The sequence below is a fragment of the Antechinus flavipes genome, chromosome 1, assembly GCF_016432865.1.
Source record: "Antechinus flavipes isolate AdamAnt ecotype Samford, QLD, Australia chromosome 1, AdamAnt_v2, whole genome shotgun sequence".
Classification (NCBI taxonomy): domain Eukaryota; kingdom Metazoa; phylum Chordata; class Mammalia; order Dasyuromorphia; family Dasyuridae; genus Antechinus; species Antechinus flavipes.
The window spans coordinates 660,023,578-660,043,485 of NC_067398.1; the positions used below are offsets into that span (position 1 = coordinate 660,023,578).

Here is a 19,908-nt window from a genome sequence, read left to right on the forward strand (position 1 = left end):
TTCAAATGCTTAAAGACACCAATCACATGCCCTAAGTCTTCTCATCTACTTCTATTTTTTTTTTTTTTACAAATTTATGGAATAGTCTCCAATAGAGCACCAAATTTGGAATCATGGAATTCATAGGTTTGAATCCTGACTGGGATACTAGCTATGGGACTCTGGGGCAGATCACCCATAAAATGGGGGTAATAGCAGCTACCACACAAAATTATTAGGAGGGTCAAATGAGATATGCAAAGTGCTTTGCAAACATTAAATGCCCTATAAAAGTTGTTGTTGTTGTTGTTGTTACTATTATTATTAAAATCCACAGCCTCATCTGTACAGGCTCTAGAGGATGGCTTCGGTTCCTAGGGAAAGGGCAGCTTGCTTTGCTGGCCACCTGTTTCACTGGATGTACCCAGCAGGAGAAAGAGGGCATTCAGGGAGGAATGAAGGGGTGGGCGTGCTGTTTAGGTCAGTGAGGAGGCCCTTGTACTCTGCCATTGTGGGATCGAGGCTGGGTCTACTCATGGTAGATTGTCAGTGGTAAGCTTAGCAATGGCTCCCCTCCCCTACTCCTCCCACCTGCATTTTGCCTCTTCACCAGTTGAGATCCAGGCAAGGAGGGGGATTCTACAAGCTGGGGATGGAGTCCTGGTCATCGGCCATAAAGGATGAGAGGTGAGCCTCTTAGTTCTCCAATTGGTTCAGGCATCTGGAGTGATTGAAAGGGGAAGAGAGGGGGACTCCCGGGAGAAAGAAAGGCTTGTTTTGTCATGATTGTGTTTTCGACACTGGCATCCCGGGGGCTGATTGCCTCTGGAAGGCTTGGGTTCAAAGCCACATTCCTCACCCACTGCTTGAGCTCCCAGAAAGAATCTGTTGACATCCTCCAAACTGATCTTATCACGGGGGTAGGCCCTGTTTATGGGTTGTCTCTGAAGCAGTGGGTCATAAGACTCAGAGTGGAAAAGGACCTTCAAGATGCTTTCATCCCATCTTTTTATTTTCTTGATGGCAAAACTGAGGCCCAGAGAAAATGCCTGGTGTCCTAGGAGTGGTAATGATACTTATTAGCAGCTTTAGTGCTTACCAAGAGCACTTGCCTTAAAACAGTCCTGAGGCAGGTAGTAGCAGGTGAGAGCAGGGCGGAGCCAGAGCACAAGGCCAGAAGTCCTGATTTTATCCCCCTGCCCCTATTTCTTTTGGTTGGGGGCCACTAAGTGGAATGGGTTTAGTGACTATGAGCACCCTGTTTTAGGGGAGCTCAAGGAAGGAAGTGACTGAGAGAGCCAGAGAAGGACACTTGCTTTGGATATCAGGCTGCGGTGTTAACAACTAATATGGCAGGTCCTGGCTTCTTAAAACTTTTTCCACTTGTGACCCCTTTCTCCCAAGACATTTTTACATGATCCTAGTGTATAGGTATAAAAATTAAACATTTACTGATGATAAATCATAATTTCATACCTCACATTCAATTAGGAGATCCCATATAGGGTTTAAGAAGCTGGGCAATAGGCAATAGAGAGCCATTGAAGGCTTTTGAGCTGTAAAGTGAGGATAGAAGTGAATTTGAAGAAGCATTAGACTGATCCTCTCAGTCCTCTATCTTCTCTTCTTTCCTTCTCTATCGCTGTACTTCTATTTTCTTCCCTTTCCTCCTTTCTTCTCCCCTGTTGACATTCCCTTCTTGTTCTTCCCTTTCTCTTCTGGGACTCCTTATCCTCCCCTGCAATATTTGATGGAAGGGTCAGGCTTTTGGGAAAGAGTTCTCATTCAAAGCAATCACATAAAGGAAAAGGGTCTAACTTGGAGGAACAAGCATTAAATTTGGAATCAAAAACCATGTAGGAATGGAGAGGGGTGGGGGAAGAGTAGATTAGAGAGAACAATGGATTGGGGGGATCAGGATTGGGTTTGCCCTATCCACCTTCTCACCATGTGCCCTGAGCAAAGGTATTTATTCCTTTTTCTGCTCCTCAGATACTGTCCATAGTGTCATTCCGTTGTGACATTCTCTGGTCCGGTGCACACTGAGCCTCGCTGTCCCAGGATGTCTCTCTCACCCATTCCCTAAGATCCCACGCCACTCTCTCTTTTCCCTTCCATAGCTAGGTTTCTAAGGTGACCAGGGTTCCCAACCTTGAATAGCCCCTCCTCTAGTTGGAGGCTCTGTCTGGTTTACCCCCTGGGGGCTTCCAGCAAAGAGTTATGTCGGTTTTAAGACTGAGTTTTTAAAAATCAACTTTGTGAGTAGGATGGGGAAAGTTTGGGTCAACATCAGATCATCTAAAAAAGCTTTGTGGCTTTGGTGGAATATCAGTTATCAGGTTTTTGTTTGTTTGTTTTTTTAGTTCATAGACCTCAAGTTAAAAGCCTCTGAACTAGAAAGGAGGGTCTTGTCTAGAAAGTTTATGGTGGGGGGGAAGATTTGTGTTAAGCCAAGAACAGGAGAGTTCCAAGAGCATAAAGAAATGGGTTCCAGACTCAGAAACAAATCTGGGGTCAAATCGCAGCTCTGTTCCCGACTCCCCGTATGACAATGAGAGAGTCCTGGTCATCCCTGGGCCTCGGTCCCGCTCCATACACGAGGGATTGGAGGTTCCTTTCCACTGTGCCATTCTGTGACTCTGGGGCTGGCTCTTGTCGCCTCTCCCCTCTCGAGCCGTGCCATGGCCAGCTTGCGGGCTGGCGAGGGTTGCCTTGAGCCCCTTGCATGACTGACTGAGCAGCCCTTGGCTCGAGCTCCTGGGGCCTGTCAGCTCCAATCTGCCTGCCCAGGCTGTGGTCCCAGGTCTGCCAGTCTCTTCATCCTCCTGTCTTCCCCAGATCCTCTCCAGGGCCCTGCTGTCTTCAGCTACTACCATCCTGCCCCCTCCCACCCAGCCCGTCTCTCTCTCTCACTATCTGTCACATTTTGGCATCCTGCTTCCCCAAACCCTGGCCTCCAGTTCTTAATGCATCCCCCCACCCCTTTCTTCCCACTCAGTTCTGCATCACCCACCTGGACACGGCTTTTGACTCCAAATCAAACGCTTGTTCCCCAAGTTAGACCCTTTTCCTTTTTGTGATTGCTTTGAATGAGAACTCTTTCCCAAGTCAGAGCCCGACCCTTCCACCAAATACTGCAGGGGATGACAAGAAGTCCCAGAAGAGAAAGGGGAGAACAGGAAGGGAAGGTTGGAAAGGGAAGAGAATAGAAGGAAAGAAGAGAAGACAGAGGACTGGAAGTGAAGGAGAAGGAATAAGGTAAATGGGGAATAGGGAGGAGAGAGAGCAGAGGCAGATGGCTTTTAGAGCAGCTCCAGGAGCCTCACTCCCTGCCCGTTACTCAGCAGCACACCTGCTCTGGGCCTCAAGTACACAAGAGCTCCAGGAGCGAGGCTGTCAGGGAGCAGCCAAAGGCAGCAGCTCAGTCCTGGGCCCAAGTCTCCCGGGACCAGTCGGAGCCCAGCGCCAGCCCTTCCCCTCGATGAGACGGGGGAGGGCCTGGGTAGTAAGGCTGCACTTTTCAGCAGAATCATCGACTGCCGTAGCCGGGAGACACCATGCCACAGAAAGGCAGCACTAGGGAGACATCCAGCCAGTACCTTCCTTTTACAGATGAGGACATTAAGCCTAAAAAGGGGAAGGAGGGTCCTGCACGAGGGCCCTCAGCCAGTGGCAAAGCCAGGTTTCTGGGACTCGGGGGGCCAGAGCTCTTTGTCCTCCTTTGCCTGAGAGCATAACCAGGAGGTCCTGGCCCAGCTCTCCCTCCAAGTGAGGCCGTTGCTCAGCAACCCAGCAAACACCTTAAGGCAGAAAGTGGGGCTGAATTCTTGGGAGCTGAGGTTCTCACAAGCCCAGGGCAGAGTTCCCAGGTGCTGCACAGCGGAGCCAGGCCTCTTTCTTTTGCATTTGCATCATTTGGGCAATCTTCCCAGCAGCTCGTGAAGGATGCAGATCTGGGCCTGGGGCCTTCCTCGTCAGGTCAGCTTCTCGGGGTAACACTTGGAGCAGAGGCCAGGGGAGGCAGGAAGGGAAGGAAAATGCATTTGTACCTACTCTGTGCCACTTGTTACACGTACTGTCTCATTTGTTCCTCATGACAACCCTGGGAAGTGGGGACTGTTGTTGCCCAGGAAACAGAGGCAGACAGGCTGAGTGACTTGCCCAGAGTCGCTGAGCGAGTAAGTGTCTGAGCCTGGACTTGAACTCAGGTCTCCTGGCCCCAGCACCACTAGCTTCCATGAGGGTGCTGCGGAGATCTTCCTGCTGCCTGCTCGTGCATAAAGACAAGCTCCCTTCCAGAAGCGTGTTCCAGGGGACCAGATTCTGGCAGCACCTGTCGAGTAGGAGAAGCTCCCAGCAAGGGTCTGTCTGGCATCCAAAGACCAGAATGAGTGAGGGGAGGCCTTCCCACCAGCAGGCTGAGCACCGAGGGATGCTTTTTTGGCAGTGAGACCGCCCTGATCACTCTCACCTGTCTGCCCAGTCAGCTCCTGGAGCTTTCTTCCTCTCTCTCCGGTAATCTCCATCTTTTACCTCTGCTGCAGCAGCCTCCCACCTGGCCTCCCTGCCCGAGCCACTCCTCCTCCCAGCTGCCACAGGGATGCTCCTTAAGCACAGTCTAACCACGTCACCCTTCTCCAACCCACCCATGTCTTCAGCAAACTTCCCCTTGCCTCTATCATCCCATATCAAACTTCTGGTGGCATTCAAAGCTTCTTACAGTCTGGGCGTCCCTCAGAAGCTGATGGTAAATTTTTCTTCTCCTTACATACTTACACGCGTAGTCAAACAGGCCCACTTGCTGTTCTCACATAGAACATTCATTCCCCCACCTCCATGCCTTGTACTAGCCCTCCCCATACTTGGAAGGACTGCCCTCCTTGTTTCTAAGCCTTCATTTGCTTAGGGTCCTATGACTTAAAGCATCATGCCTATTAGAGGCCTTTCCTGCTCTCCCCTCACCGGCTGTTAGTAGCCTTGCCTCTCAGATGCCCCCATCTCTGTTATTCATAGGGCTAGTCGATATCCACGGGTGGCCATTTTCCCTCTCCTGCATTTGACTGTGAGCATCTTGAGGGCAGAAGCACTTTGGTTTCATTCTCCTTTGTATTTTTGGGACTCAGTTCTGCTGAGAGAATAATGATCCTGCCCTAAGCCACTCCCATACTGTTTTCTGAAAAGTCAAATGAAATGATTAATGGAAAGTGTTTTAAGAACTTTATGTAAATGGGTGTTTATTGTGGTACAAAAGGCAGCTGACGTTGGGGTCAGAAACCTCCAGCACATACCAGCTGAATATCCTGGACAAACCACTTAGTTTCTCAGACTCTCTAAGCTCAGAAGTTGAAGCTGGGTTGATGATCACTGAGAAACTTCTTGTCACTAGTGAAAAAGAATAAAGAATTAGAGTAGCTGGCTTATCCATGGCATTTCAATGTTTATAAAGCACTCTGCAAAAATTACCTCCTGTGACCCTCACAACAACTTGGGAAGTAAGGACCATTATTATCCCCATTTAGCAAATGGGGGAACTGCAAAAATTACCTTCTTTAGTAGATGCTCATCAGTCGGGAAATGGCTTAACAAGTTGTGGTATATGAAGGTAAAGGAATATTATTGTTCCATAAAATATAATGAACAAGCTGATTATAGAAAGGCCTGGAAAGATTTACACGAACTGATGTTGAGCAAAACAAGCAGAACCAGCAATACACTTTATACAATAACAGTATGAATGTGTGATGATCAACTATGAAAGGCTTGGGTCTTCTCAGCAGTTCAGTGATCCAAGGCAATCCCAATAGACTTTGGATAGAAAATGCCATCTGCATCCAGAAAAAGAGCTATGGAGACTGAATGAAAATCAACACATTCTAGGTTCACTTCTTTTTTCTGTTTTTTTTTTTTTCATCTCTCCCATGATTTTTCCCTTTTGCTCTGATTTTTCTCTCCCAACATAATTCATTAAACAATGTGTATTAAAAATAAATAAACAAAAAAATTACCTCCTTTGACCCTCTCAGCAATCTGGGACGTGGGAACTATTATTATCCCCATTTGGCAGACAGGGAACTTGAGGCAGGAAGAGGGTCATGTCCACAGCTAGATTTGAACTCTTACACCAGCTCCATTGCTCTACTCACAGCCACCCTCTACGCAGACAGAAGCAAATGTAGGAGAAATCCTCCCAAGCTCTGATGGAGGAAACCTAACCCTTGATAAAAGCTTCAGATCCTAATCCTTCTCCAGATTTTCTTGTGGTCCAGATGGGGAGAACACCTTCATACCAGTAGTGAGATGAGCCTCTGAAGCTGGTCTGCAGCCCTAGTCAGGCTCCCTGTTGGCCTTGGCCAGAGGGCCCCTCCTTTACAACATAAAGCATCCCATTGTTGGAGGCAAAGACCTTGATTTGGGCAGAGGAGCAGGTTTCACATACGGCCTATGCTGCATACTAGCCAGGACACTTGATTAAGCTGCTGCTTCTCTTTCTGGGCCTTAACTGCCTCATCTGTAAATGGGAGATGGGGTTAGAATAGCTGATACAGGACATTCCTTCCAGTTTCTTTACCATCTCCTGATTCTGGCTAGAGTACTTTCCTAGCTCCGGTTCGTAGGCTGTCTGTCAGCCATGCACATTGTGATGAGCTGGAGTCAGAATCAGCTGTCCAGAACTGGCTTGAGATGATTGGCTCTAGTCCTGCAGGTCGGGGCCTGGGAGAGCTGGTCAATTTTCCAGTCTCCAAGAGGCCTCACAGAGCAGGAACTTTGCAGTGTAGTTCAGGTTTGCAAACTTAACACACTCTATAATTGTTAGCAGTTGTTATGATGTGAGGCTCTACAATCTCAACTCAGGCTTGTACTCAACAAGAATGAGATTTGGGTTAGAATCTTAGCTCTGTAAGCCTCAGCATTCTCTTCTGGAAAGTAGAGCAGCAATTCCTGTATCTCTCTCACAGGATTTTGTAAGGAAAGCATTTTGTGAACTAATTTTAAAGAGGGACAAAAATGTAAACTTGTGGACTCTGATTGGTTCATTAGGCAGAGCCTCTACCTGAGCATTCCATTTTTTTTTGTTTAAATCTGTTTTTGTTATATTTTCTTTTTCATTATCAACATTTATTTTTATAATATTTTGAGTTTCAAATTTTTCTCCCTCCCTTCCTTCCCTCCCTTTACCCCAAGACTGCAATCAGTCTGATAGAGGCTATCTATACATGTACAGTCACATTAAACCGATTTCCATATTAGTCATCTTGTGAAAGAAGAATCAGAACAAAAGGGAAAAACCAAGAGAAGGAAAAAAAAATGAAAACAGTCTGCTTCAATCTGCATTCAGAATCCATAGTTCTTTCTCTGAATGTGGATGGCATTTTCCATCATGAGGCTTTTGGAATTGTCTTAGATCACTGTATTGCTGAGAAGAGCAAAGTCATTCATAGTTGATCATCCCACAGGGTTGCTGTTACCATGTACACTGTTCTCCTGGTTCTGCTCACTTCATGCAGCGTCAGTTCATGAATATTCCATTTTTAAGGAGAAACCTAGAATGTCAGAGCTGGAACCTCTCCAGGTCTCTGTTTCCTCACCTTTAATATGAGAGAGTCCTATTAGATAGTTTCTGAGGTTCTCTCCAATTCTAGATCTCTGGGCATATAATGAGAGCTTGATCTTAGATTGTCAGAGACTGTCTCAGGACAGCCAAGGGCTGGGTTACAGTGAGAAGAATTTCTCTCACTTTCTTGGTTCATATAATCCACACCCAGGCAACCTGCAATAACATGTGCCTGGTATTCCCCGGTTTCTTGAGAACAATTCTCCTCTGTAAGCCAGGAGTTGACAATAATGTAGGTGAAAGTTGTATTAAAAGGAGGATCGAGTGGAGATAGATCCCAGACATACTGTGAATCCCCAGAGTGCTTTAGAGTCCTGAGGCTGAGACTCAGAGGGAGTCTCTGCATCCAGTTTTTTAGGGTTATCTCTTGGGTATCAATGCACCTTCCAGAGTCATCCTCTCCCATGTGGCTCTCTGAGCTTTTGTCTCAGACCTTGCTCGTCTCTGTGATCTTCCTTAACTCACATTTATCAGCCTCATCCATAAGTGTCCACATCACCTTCAGGTGCTTTTGAGTAACTGGAGAAAAGATAAGAACAAAGAATCCACCACTTGCTAAAACTGTCAGAGCCCAAAAGAACCTTAGAACCCAGGAGGTCAGAGCTGGGAGGGCCCTTAGAACAAGGGATGTCAAAGCTAGGAGGGACCTTAGAACCCAGGAGGTCAGAGCACAAAAGAACCTTAGAACACAGGATATCAGAGCTGGGAGGGCCCTTAGAACATGGAATGTCAGAGCTGGGAGGGAGCTTAGAACACAGGATGTCAGATCTGGGAGGACCCTTAGAACATAGAATTTCAGAGCTAGAAAGGCCCTTAGAACACAGGATGTCAGAGCTGGGAGGGCCCTTAGAACCTGGACTGTCAGAGCTGGGAGGGAGCTTAGAACACAGGATGTCAGATCTGGGAGGACCCTTAGAACATAGAATTTCAGAGCTAGAAAGGCCCTTAGAACACAGGATGTCAGAGCTGGGAGGGCCCTTAGAACCTGGACTGTCAGAACTAGGAGGGCCCTTAGAACCCGGGAGGTCAGAGCTGGGAGGACTCTTAGAACCCAGAAGGTCAGAACAGAGAATGTCAGAGCTGGGGGATCCCTCAGAGAACATTTATTCCCGCCCCTTCAGGGAGGGAACCATGGAGGAGCCTAGGGACAGTTATAGCTAGAGCCAAAAGCAGTAGTCCTAGACATCCTGAATCTCGATGGGGGTGTCTGGCCCATCCTGCCAGCACAGTGTAAGGAATGTCATTTTAGGTAGGTGTATCTTAGTGCCCTCTCCTGTCCGCAACCCTTCAGAAGCCCCCCAAGCTTCCGTGCCAAGCTTGGCTCTCTGTGCCATGTGCCTGGGGACTGCTGTGCTGGCACTTTCCCCATTTACTTAAGAGGCCATTGGTTCCTGTTCAGAGAATTCCTTCTTCTTCCCTCCCTCCTGGGTTAGCAGGGAGGAGGGGGTGGGGGGGGAAGCTGCTGGCAAGAGGCAAATGATTGTTTCTGGCTCCAGGAGTTTCTAATGTAAGTGCTGATAACCTTTCCCGGGATGGTGCATCGACCTCTAAATATAGATCCAGAGATTTGTAAAAACTAATGCCCGGGCCTGTGGGGCCTGGCCAGGGGGGCAAAGACTGGATGGAGCTGGGCAGTCTTAGCTCTGGCCCAGGAGAGCCGGGCAGAGCCCGCAGCTCGGTCCAATTGGTCTTGCCCTCCCCCTCGCCCCCTGCGCCCCCCCCCCCCCGAAGTCTGGCAGTCTCTGGGACTGCTGGGAATGAGGGATGAAAGTGGAGGATGTTCTGGCCCGGCCTGGCCCACAGCATCATTGTCTAACCCCAGACTAGCCCTCCTCCCCATGAGGGAGACTTTGTAAACCTACTACCACCATCACCCCGAGCCCAGCTCCAGACACATTCCTAAGAGAAGCCCCGTTTCACACTTCTGCCCAGAAAAGAACAGAAGGAAACTTTATGGTCTGGATGATTTTATTGGAACACAGCCATGCCCCAACAATTTAAATATTTCTGTAAATTCTTGGCTAACTAGATTAGAGGGAATTGAGCTGAACTCATCTAATCTAGATCGATTTTAGCCCAGGCTGGAGGTGGAGGAGATGTGGAAACTTGGCTTCCCGGGACGGGCTTGAGTAGATTGGGCGGCACACGGGAAAGCCTCCTGGATTTGCAGGCTGAGAAGCAGGTCCAGATCCTGACCTACTATTTATTAACTGTGTCACCCCTCAGGCCTCAGCTTCCTCACCTGTAAAATATAAAATAGAGGGATGGCCCTCATGGTCTCTTCCTTCTCTAAGTCTGATCTTGTGGCCATGCCCTAGATACATCCCTTTTTACCCTCTCCCTTTGCCTTTTCCTTTAATTTCAGCTCTTTCCCTCAATTCAGCAACTACCCGCTGAGGGCTATAGGGGCTGAATTGAGCTGTAATTCCCTGCTTTGAGACGACTGCCACCCAGCTCCCTTCCCTTTGCCTCCCTGTGTGTGTGGGCTCACACACACACACACACACATACATGTACATACACATTCACATGTACACATAAGGGCCCTCCCAGCTCTGACCTCCTAATCAGCATGGGGATGAACAAAGAGAGCCCTGCTCTAAGCCAACTTGTAGAAAAGGACTTGTAGAGTATAAAGTCATTGAAAACAGGAATTGCTTTGGTTTTGACCTTCTCTCCGTTGCACCAAATGTAGTACTAGGTACACTTAGCCAACAACGCCACGTCAGGACTGTGATGGGAGAGTTCCCAGCTGCTCTGCAAAGATGGGGAGAACTCTTCACTCAGGGGGTGTCAGGAGGGGCAAGGGTTAGCGGGGATGAGGGAGGCCAGACTCTGAGCCGAGCTGAAAAAGATTTCAGCAGGGAAAAATGAGATCCTCTTCCAGAACTGGAAGGAATCTCTGATATTATGGTGTTCAATTTGCTGAGATCTAGTGAAGTCCATCACAATGTGAACCTCCTTCCTCTGATTCCTGGGTCTGTATTCCTTCCATTGTATGGTGTCTTCCCAGCATGGGCTGGTCCCCCAGCCTTTCCTGCACATGGAGACAGCAGCCAGGAATGTCCTCCATGTCACATTGGGATCATGACTCAACAAGATGTCTTTGTCTGGCCCGTTACTTTGGTACTGTGCCAAAGGCATGTAGTGTCTGGACCAACGGCGGCGGTGGTCCCTGTGGTTTCTCCCTAGGTCAATCTGTCTGCAGTATCATACTCAGTCTGAGATAGGAAGGGCCGTTGACAACCTGGGCCACAGGTGGCAAGGGGAACAGAGACCTGACTATATAATTAGTTGATGGGAATTCTTAGAGATCATATAGGCCATTTCCCTGGGTTACAAATTTTTAAAAACCAAGGAGATAATCTGATTGAAATAATTCTTTCTCAGACACTCCCTAGCTGTATAATTCTGGGCAAGTCAGTTTCACCTTCTTCAGCCTTAGTTTCCTTGTCTATAAAATGGAGAAAATAATAACCCATATCTTAAGATAGTTGTGGAGGTCAGATAACATGACATCACTAAAGTCTTCTGTAAACCTGAAATTACTAAGTAAATATTGGCTATTATTCTCATTTTTCTGATTTAATTGGGATAGTGTGGTAAAGATTTCATGGTGGGGAGATGATGGCAATTGTCAGAGGCACTGCCCTAAATAGTGTAGATGTGAAAATTATCAAAAGGAGAACGGACTGCTCTGTGGCACTGAGCTCCCCATTCCTGGAGGAATTCAAGCAGAGACTGGTTGCCAAGGATGCTGTAGAGGAGGTGTGAGTTTAAATAGGACTAGACAAGTCTTGAGTTTCCAGCTCTGGGGTTCTGTAGTCCTGCTGAAATGTGGATGAGCTTCCTGGATCCCAAAGAAAGGTTCCCCACCCCCGCAGGAGGGAGGAGATTAGATCTGAATCTGTCTGTAGCACTCTGCATCATTTTCTAGGGCATTTGAGTCCCACCTGCCGATCTGCACGTCTCCAGCTGGGCCCAGCCTCAGCCCAGCCCAGATCTGTTACATTAACTCCCTTTGCATCCACTAGGTCTTTGAGGCCCCGAGTCTGATAGGAAAAGTTCTGGCTCTGACATCAGTGTGCCTGAATTTTGGGCCCTATCCTGCTACTCATTACCTGTGTGACTCTGGGCAAGTGCCTCTACCTGCTTCCTCATCCAAAAATTGAGGGCTTAGTTCTATCAGATCCCTAAAGCTCTCTATGCTCCCATGATCACTGTGACCCTGTCTCACAGACTACCTCTTTCCTTTCCTACAGAATCCCCCAGATTCATCAAGGAGCCCCGGGATCAGATTGGGGTATCAGGTGGTGTGGCTTCCTTCGTTTGCCAAGCCACTGGAGATCCCAAGCCACGGGTGACTTGGAACAAGAAAGGCAAGAAGGTGAACTCCCAGCGGTTTGAGGTAAGGAAGAACCTTCCCATTTCCCATCTCCCTATTGTCACCAATTTCAGCTCAAAAGAAGCTAGCAATCACATACATAAGATCGGTGCCACCCCCCACACACACACCCCTTGCCCTCAAATACATATGCTCTTAGACAGAACAACCTCAATCCCTCCCCGATGCATCCAAGGGTGGACCTCCTCAGAGAAGAGCCCATGGCATTTCTCCATGTACACAGGTTCCCCCAGACTCTCTAGGTCTTGACCCCCTACAGAGGTTGCACTAAAATGGAGCTCATATCTCTCAGAGTGTCTCACTCTAAATTTCATCCCCATTGAAAGACATAACCACATTCTGCATACATTCACTGAGGTGTAGCTGGCATCTTCTACCTCTTCCTACTCTTCTTCCTGGAAACCCCTTGTTGGGGCCAAGGAAGGAAGAAGGAAAGGGGAGAACCAGGAGCAATCCTCACTTGGAAAAGGTTGAAGCTTTTATGGCCTGAGTTTAATAGTTCTTGAACCTTGCCTGATCTCAGATCAACAGATGAATCAGTTAAGTTGAATTCTTTTGGAAAATCAGAATCCCTTCCCTCTTTTGGTATTATCCATCTGTACCCCACCACTGCCTCCCCACATATCCCTTTATTCAAATATAGATGCACACCCATTATCACACACTCCCCTATATAGATATACTCTTTTTTTAATAGCTTTTACACAAGGTTTTGCAAGGGCTAATGTTAAAGAATTGTCCACGCATATGTTTTGAAAAATAAAAAGTTTTAATAAAGAAAAAAATAATAGCTTTTTATTTTTAAAATATGTGCAAAGATAGTTTTGAACATTCACACTTGCAAACCTTGTGTTCCAAATTTTTTCCCTCCCTTCCTCCCACCCCTTCCCCTAGACAGCAAGTAATCCAATATAGGTTAAACATGTAATTCTTTTATACCTATTTTTTCATTTATGCTGCACAAGAAAAATCAGATAAAAAGGAAAAAAGAAAAAAACCAAGCATACAACATCAAAAAAGGTGAAAAACTATATTATGATCCACACTCAGTCCCTATATTCCTCTCTCTGGATGCAAATGGCTCTCTCTATCACAAGTCTATTCGAATTGGCCTGAATCACGTCATTGTTGAAAAGATCCAAATCATCCCATAATCTTATTATTGCCGTGCACAATGTTCTCCTGGTTCTACTCACTTCACTTAGCATCAGTTCATCTAAGTCTCTCCAGGCCTTTCTGAAATCATCCTGCTGATCATTTCTTTATAGAACAGTAATATTCCATAACATCCATATGCCATAATTTTATTCAGCCATTCTCCAATTGATGGGCATCCACTCAGTTCCCAGTTCCTTGCCACTACAAAAAGGGCTGCTGCAAACATTTTTGTACATGTGGATCCCTTTTCCCTTTTGTATGATTTCTTTGGGAGACAGACCCAGTAATAGCACTTGCTGAATCAAAGGGTGTGTACAATTTCATTGCCGTTTGGGTAAATTGCTTTCCAGAATGGTTGGATCAGTTCATAACTCCATCAATAATGTATGAGTGTTTTCCCACATCCCTTCCTACCATAGATATACTCTTAATAGACACCCATACCCCCCACAAATATGCAAAAATATGCAAAGCCTCACATAAACATAGTCCCAGCTATGCACCTTTATAGATGCACTACCCTTTCATAGATATTTGTATACACGCAGTGCTAAACAGCTGCAGAGCCTGCCTCACAAATCCAGATACTCGTTCCTACACAAAGATACACACATACCCTTAATGCACAGAGAAAACACATCCCTGCACATCTAAGGCGAGGGAGAGGGACAGGACCTGCTCTTTCTCTATCATCAAGGAGAAATCTCTCAATGTAACTTGTAATCTTGGAAAGCTGTCTGAAACACTGAGAGGTTAAATGGATCGCCCCAGTCACCCAGGATGTGTTAGAGGTGGGACTTGAATGCACGTCTTTCTGGAGCCAAGCACAGCCAGCTCTGTTCACTATTCCACACTCTCACATGTACATTCACACACACACACACACACTTTTTACAGGTTATGTCTATACTCGTATTTCCTGTTACACATACCATCTATCTTCTACATACCACATTATGTATAATATATAGGTATACAGTCCTACTCATATTTATAAGGGCTTACCATCCTACTGTCTGCCTCAGCTTCCTTATCTGCGAAACGAGGATAACAATTGTCTCTACCTCTCAGGGCTGTGGGATTGAAATGAGATAATAGTTTAAAAGTGCTATGTAAATGCTAACTTACAACTATAGCTATCATTATTTTTCTACTGTGATACACACATCCACTCATCTGTACACAGATACACATTCTTGCACTTGTGTCTGTAAACATATTTACACAGCTTCATATACACACACGTTCCAGTGTCCCTGCTCTCCTTAGCACCATATCTTCCTCCTGTTGCCACAGGTCCCTAACCCCCAGACACACTCCCATTGGCAAAAGGGAGAAGAAATCCTGTGCATGCAGTCCCCAGCTAGGACGGGTCAGGCAGCATGGAAAGTGAGGTGGGGACAGTGCAACTCAGGGAGGCTCCCGATGCTTCATCTCCCCCTTGTCTCCCTCCCAGACTATCGAGTTTGATGAGAGTGCCGGCGCGGTGCTTCGGATCCAGCCCCTGCGGACACCCCGGGATGAGAACGTGTATGAATGCGTGGCACAGAATCCCATCGGGGAGATCACCGTGCATGCAAAGCTCACTGTCCTCCGAGGTACTGGCAACCCACTGTGCTAAGACCAGGGTCCCCATGAGGCTTCAGTATGGGGGGGGGGGTGGACATCTCTACAGTGTCGCAGTGTTGACTCTACCTATACAGGGTTTTGCCAATTTAGAGTTAATGGATTGGGAGTCAGGAGACCTGAATTTAGATGCTCTCTCTGCTTTTTACCAGTTATGTAGGCAAGTCACTAAAGTTCTCAGCCTTTAGTTTCACTCTCCACAATGGGGTAATCAGACTAGATAATCTCTCGAGACCCTTACACCTTGAAATTCTATAATACCTTGAGTCTGCAAGTAATTAGAGAAGGCCTTAGTGTGTACCTGGCTCTGTGCTCTAAATAAGAATATCTGGGTTCTAGGCCCTCCGTGAGCTTCATTTTCCCCATTTGTAAAGGAAGCTGTTGTAATGAGTGATATGTTGGTCTCTCCCACTCTGATCTGCTGTCATCCAGGTCAACCCCTGGCTATGTCCTGGACCAATCTAACTCAGCTGGGAAGCAACCTGGCACCAGGGGGCCACACAGTGTTGGGGGATTTGGCCAAAGACACCTAAGATTCTACAAAATTGGGTGGGGACTGCAAATCTAAATAGGTAAAGAGAATGCCCACAGCCACAACATCATGTCTCCTTAAAATTTTGAAATACGTATTTCTAAAACATTTTAAATTTTATAAAAAAATTTTCTTCCCAACTTTCTGAGCCACATTATATAAACAATATTGTGATTCCTGTGTTCCAGATAAGGAAACTGAGGCTCAAAGAGAGGAGAGACTTTCCCATAGTCACACAACTCATCAGAATCAGAGCAGGAATTCATATCCTTCATATGCTAGGTGGCAAAGTGGATAGAGACTTGAGTCACTTAAACCGTCTGTCTCAGTTTCCTCATCTGTAAAATGGAGGTGATAATTGCACCTGATTCTTAGGGTTGTTGTGAGAATCAAATGAGATGATATTTGTGAGAGCTCTCAGCCCAGTGCCTGGCACACAGTAGGCCCTTAATAATAAATGTTTTCCTTTCTTCCTTTCTCCCCAAAAAATCTCCTTAATTTAGACCTCATGCCTCTGGAGTGAGGGACTTGTTTAGATTTCAGCAGGAAGTAAAAAACCTACCAAAAAGAACAAATGGGTTTCTAGCACTTTAGCAACACCCATTTGCTTACCTGCCCATTAATGTGCTTGTTACAAATAATTATCTGTTCATTACAGTAGGTCCAGCAGGACTTCTGCGTGACTGCACTTCATTAGTATTGCTGGAGTTCCTAGGTGTATTGGAAAATAACACAATTGCCTTTCTCTCTAACCCTAATCTACAACTCAGATTTGACAGCAGCCCCAGCCTGGCCTCCTCGCAGGCAGGCAGGCAGCTGGTCTGAGCCTTCGAGGTTGGCCTGAGATAGCCCTTGCTCAGCTGACAGGGTTGTAATCACCTTACCCTTCACCTAGCTTTCTCCAGGCTCACCACCCCACTGTGTTCCCTTGAGCAGCTGAGGCAGGGTGACGATTGGGGAACATCTTGGATCTGGTGGTTTATCAGTGGGGGGGAGGATTTGGCCCAGATGTGCTTGAAAAGCCATGGCTCTAGGGTACAGGAGAAGAGTGGGTGGATATTTAAAATTTGTAGGGCCAGAGAAATATCAGTTTTCCCCTCCCTCCTTGGAGCCAAATGGAGCTTGGAGTTCTAGCTCCCTCACTTAACTCTTTGTGTGATGGTGGACACGTCACTTCTCCTTAGGCCTCCATCACATCCATAAGCTCTGGAGGACAGGCAGACAGAGCCTGACTAGGTATGACCCCCACTTGGCCCTGGGAAGGGTCACTGAACAGAATAGGGTGAGAGTTCCTTGGGGGAGCAGGGGAAGGGGAGGGGAAGCTCCTCCTGTGAACTGCATCATTCCCACCCTACCCCCTCTCCTTGTCTTCGGGGCCAGATTCGTCAGAGGCCCGGGGAGTCAGCCAGATGAGCACAGGCCTTGTTTCACCCTGGACCCTGACCCATCTGGACCTTCATCTAAGCAGTGGCTGGTCCCTGATGCCAGAGAGAGGGAGGGAGATGGGGATCTGGGAGAAATAGCTCCTCCCGCTGCAGCCTGAAGCAGAACCTCCTCTCCCAACCCCTGGCAGTTGCTTCTTCCCCAGAGATAGGCTCATTGTGACCTTTGCACAGCTTTCATGCTTCTGGAGGCCCCATGCCTGGCTCTGCTGTCAGAACCTCGAGAGTTAAAAGGACAAACTGAATCCATTAACCTCCTCCATAGTAAAGGGAGGCATTTCCTACCTCCCCTTCCTGGCTAGCTCCCACCTCCCTCCTCTTCTCTTCCCCCTCCAGCCCTTCTCAGGAACACCCTCATTTTCCATTTGAAGCCCTGCTCTGGGCCCCAGATTAGAGCTGCACACACAGACTCAGAGAACTTCAGAGACTTAGGGAGCCCTGCTCCTCCATTTTATAGATAAGGAAACTTGAGGGCCCTCTGTCTCCCTGCCTCCCCTTCAGGCTCATCTCCCTGCATGAGGCTGCTGGCTCTCCATCGCCTTCCGCTCTCTCGATCCTCATGCCCATAAATATACATGTGAGCAAGCTCAGACCAGCAAACACACACTCGCTTCTGCTTTTAATTATTAAACAGCTGTGCCCACTGCAGGGAAGGAGCAGCAGTGTCACCCACAGCCTCCTATCTCCTTCCAGGGACCAGGGAGATAGGGCTTGGGGTAGAGGCTACCTTGTGGCTGGTGTTCCCCCTCTGGTGGGGGCCAGGGCTGGGGGGTAGGTGATGTTCCAGGCCTGGAAGTCTAGCACAGAGCCCCTTCTAAGGCCAGCAAGAGGAAGCCGGGGGCCTTTTGTCTCTCCTTAGGAGCATGGAGTTGAAAGGACCTTCTCCTCTCCCTCATCTTATAGATGAGAGAACAGATTCCAAGAAAGGACTCACTGAAGACCTCCTAGCTAGTTAATAGCAAAGCCAAAATCAAGTCCATTTCAAGGTTTCCCCTTTGTTGTTGTCCCCAAAAGCACAGGAATATAGAATACATTTGGGTTGTAAAAGACTTTACGGCTTATCTTGTCAAATCCACTTCATTTTACAAGCAAGGAAACTGAGCCCCAGAAAGGGCAAGGGATTTGTTTGTAGGAGTACAGCTGATATTTGAACCTGTTAACTTCTCTGTTGTAGCTAATCTCCCCCACTATTTAGCTAGGTTTCCTTTTGAGATTGGGGGAAAGCATCTTCAGTGAGTCCTAGTTTATATTTCCAAGTCAGTTACATGGTCCCGTCAAACCTGCTGCTCCAGGAGTTGAACTCCCCTCGGGCCTTTACCTTTTGGAAAAAGACTAGAAATAGATTGAATGAAATGATCTTAGTCAACTCTTTTTCCCCCATATTTGTAATTTCATCGGTATTCTAGTACCAATGGCCCTGGTGATGGAGAATTCACCTCCCCTTAAAGTAGCTCCTCCCATTTTGAAACAGCTCTCATTATGAGGACATTTTTCCTTACATCGAGCTGAAATCTGAAGTAACTTCCTCCTCTTGGTCCTAATTTTGCCTTCTGGAGCCAAACAAACATTCTAATCCCATTTCCTCCATGACATCCCCTCAAACAATTTAAGACACTTGTCATGTTCCATACTCCCGACTATGTGAAACACCCTCAGTTCTCTCAAGTGATCATCATCTAGAGTGGTCTCAAATCCCCTCACCCTTCCTACTTCTCACACCCTTCTGATGTGCTCCAGCTTGTCAGTATCACACCATTCCCCCCAACCCCCCAAGTGAATGTGGTGCCGGGACAGAAAATAGCAATTCAGATAGAGTGCAACCAGGTCAGAAAAAAGCAGGACTCCCCGCTTTTGGACACTTTGCCTCTCGTAAGTCCCAAGACTGCAATAGGCTTTTTTTCCAGCATGCTATCTCGCTGACTCATGTGACGCTTTCCCTCCATCCCAACTGGTGTCTCATGCAGAGGTCCCTTTTGCAGTGTGCCTGACCGCTGGTCATCCCGCCTCAGTGAGCGGCTCTTCCTCTTCCAAATGGCCACTTCCTGTAGCCCAGGGAAGATCATGTTGCGTAGTATAGTTTGTCTTCTCAGCTTAAGTATTCTTCATCCGAACCACTCTCCTCTCCTTCATGGGGTGGGAAATTCCTTCGAGGCGGCACTGGTCCTCTCTGCGCTCAGTGCAGTCTAGGCCCCGAGAAGGCTCAGAGTTTGGGCACTGAGGGACCGGCGGAGGAGCCTGGCTACCCGGGTGAGGCGGGAACAGGCTTTCTTTGTCCGGATGGAAAGACACAGGAGTGTCTGCACGGAGTGCCAATTTGTGATGCTTGGAGATGCTTTCTCTACCGATCTGATCCTCAAATCTGATCACGCCTCTTGCCGTTGTTGTTTTAATTAAACTCCGAGGAATTCTGCAGAATGTGCTGCAAGATGAACATTTTTGTTTAATTAGAAACACTCAGTAATAATAGTTGTACGAGGCCTCCCCCAACACACACACACACACACACACACACACACACACACACTGCCAATCAAGAGGGCAATTCTCCTGGAGGATTAATTGGCTGATGAAATTGATGAGCCCCCAGTGGAAGGCAGGGGACTGCCAGCCTAGCAGTAGTTAGTTGTGATGTCATCAGGAGCCAATCAGAGCCAGCAGTAGCTCTGATGGCACATTTGCTATCTGCTTTTTGGGTCAAGGGGTGAGAACCCCCCTCACACCTGCCCTCATGGATACATAATCCACCACATTTCCAACTCTTCTAACCTCCCCGGGCTCATTTTCTCTAAGTCCCCAGAAACTGCTGCAGCATAGAAATCTCTGTCTGACACTAAAGCCCCCTGCCCGCCACACCCTCCGCTCAATCCAGGCTCTGTGTTACTTACCAGGGACCCAGCACGGGCTGGTTGTTAACCAGACCCTTTGCTTCAGTAGCAGCGCATGAAAGCCTTTCTCTCCCCCCGCTTTGGTTGTCCCCAATGCCCCCCCCCCGCCATGTTCAGTATTATTCCTGTTAGTAACAAAAACTGTGTCATGTCCCTTCTCCAAGCTGGAGCTAAGAGGAGTAGGCAAGAGGAGCATCTCTACGTCCTTGTCTTCCTCTTGAGTGCTCCAGGAGAAAATCAGATCATCCCCAAGCCTGTTCTGAACCCAC

The 19,908-nt window shown here is 47.5% G+C and overlaps 1 protein-coding gene and 1 long non-coding RNA gene across 14 annotated transcripts in view; one reads left to right on the forward strand and one right to left on the reverse strand.

Annotated features, from left to right (window-relative positions):
- Positions 1-19,908, forward strand: part of PTPRS (protein tyrosine phosphatase receptor type S) — a 197,821-nt gene that overhangs the window by 100,383 nt on the left and 77,530 nt on the right. For all 13 annotated transcript variants that reach the window (XM_051971819.1, XM_051971817.1, XM_051971821.1 and 10 more), the window contains exons 3-4: positions 11,854-11,999; positions 14,611-14,752. In XM_051971819.1, the coding sequence (XP_051827779.1) occupies positions 11,854-11,999; positions 14,611-14,752 (288 nt within the window). The remainder of the gene's footprint in view (positions 1-11,853; positions 12,000-14,610; positions 14,753-19,908) is intronic.
- On the reverse strand, positions 5,183-6,293 carry LOC127544912 (uncharacterized). The gene is made up of 2 exons (XR_007949556.1): positions 5,985-6,293; positions 5,183-5,361 (listed from the first exon to the last, which is right to left on the reverse strand). It is a non-coding gene; the product is annotated as an uncharacterized LOC127544912 (long non-coding RNA).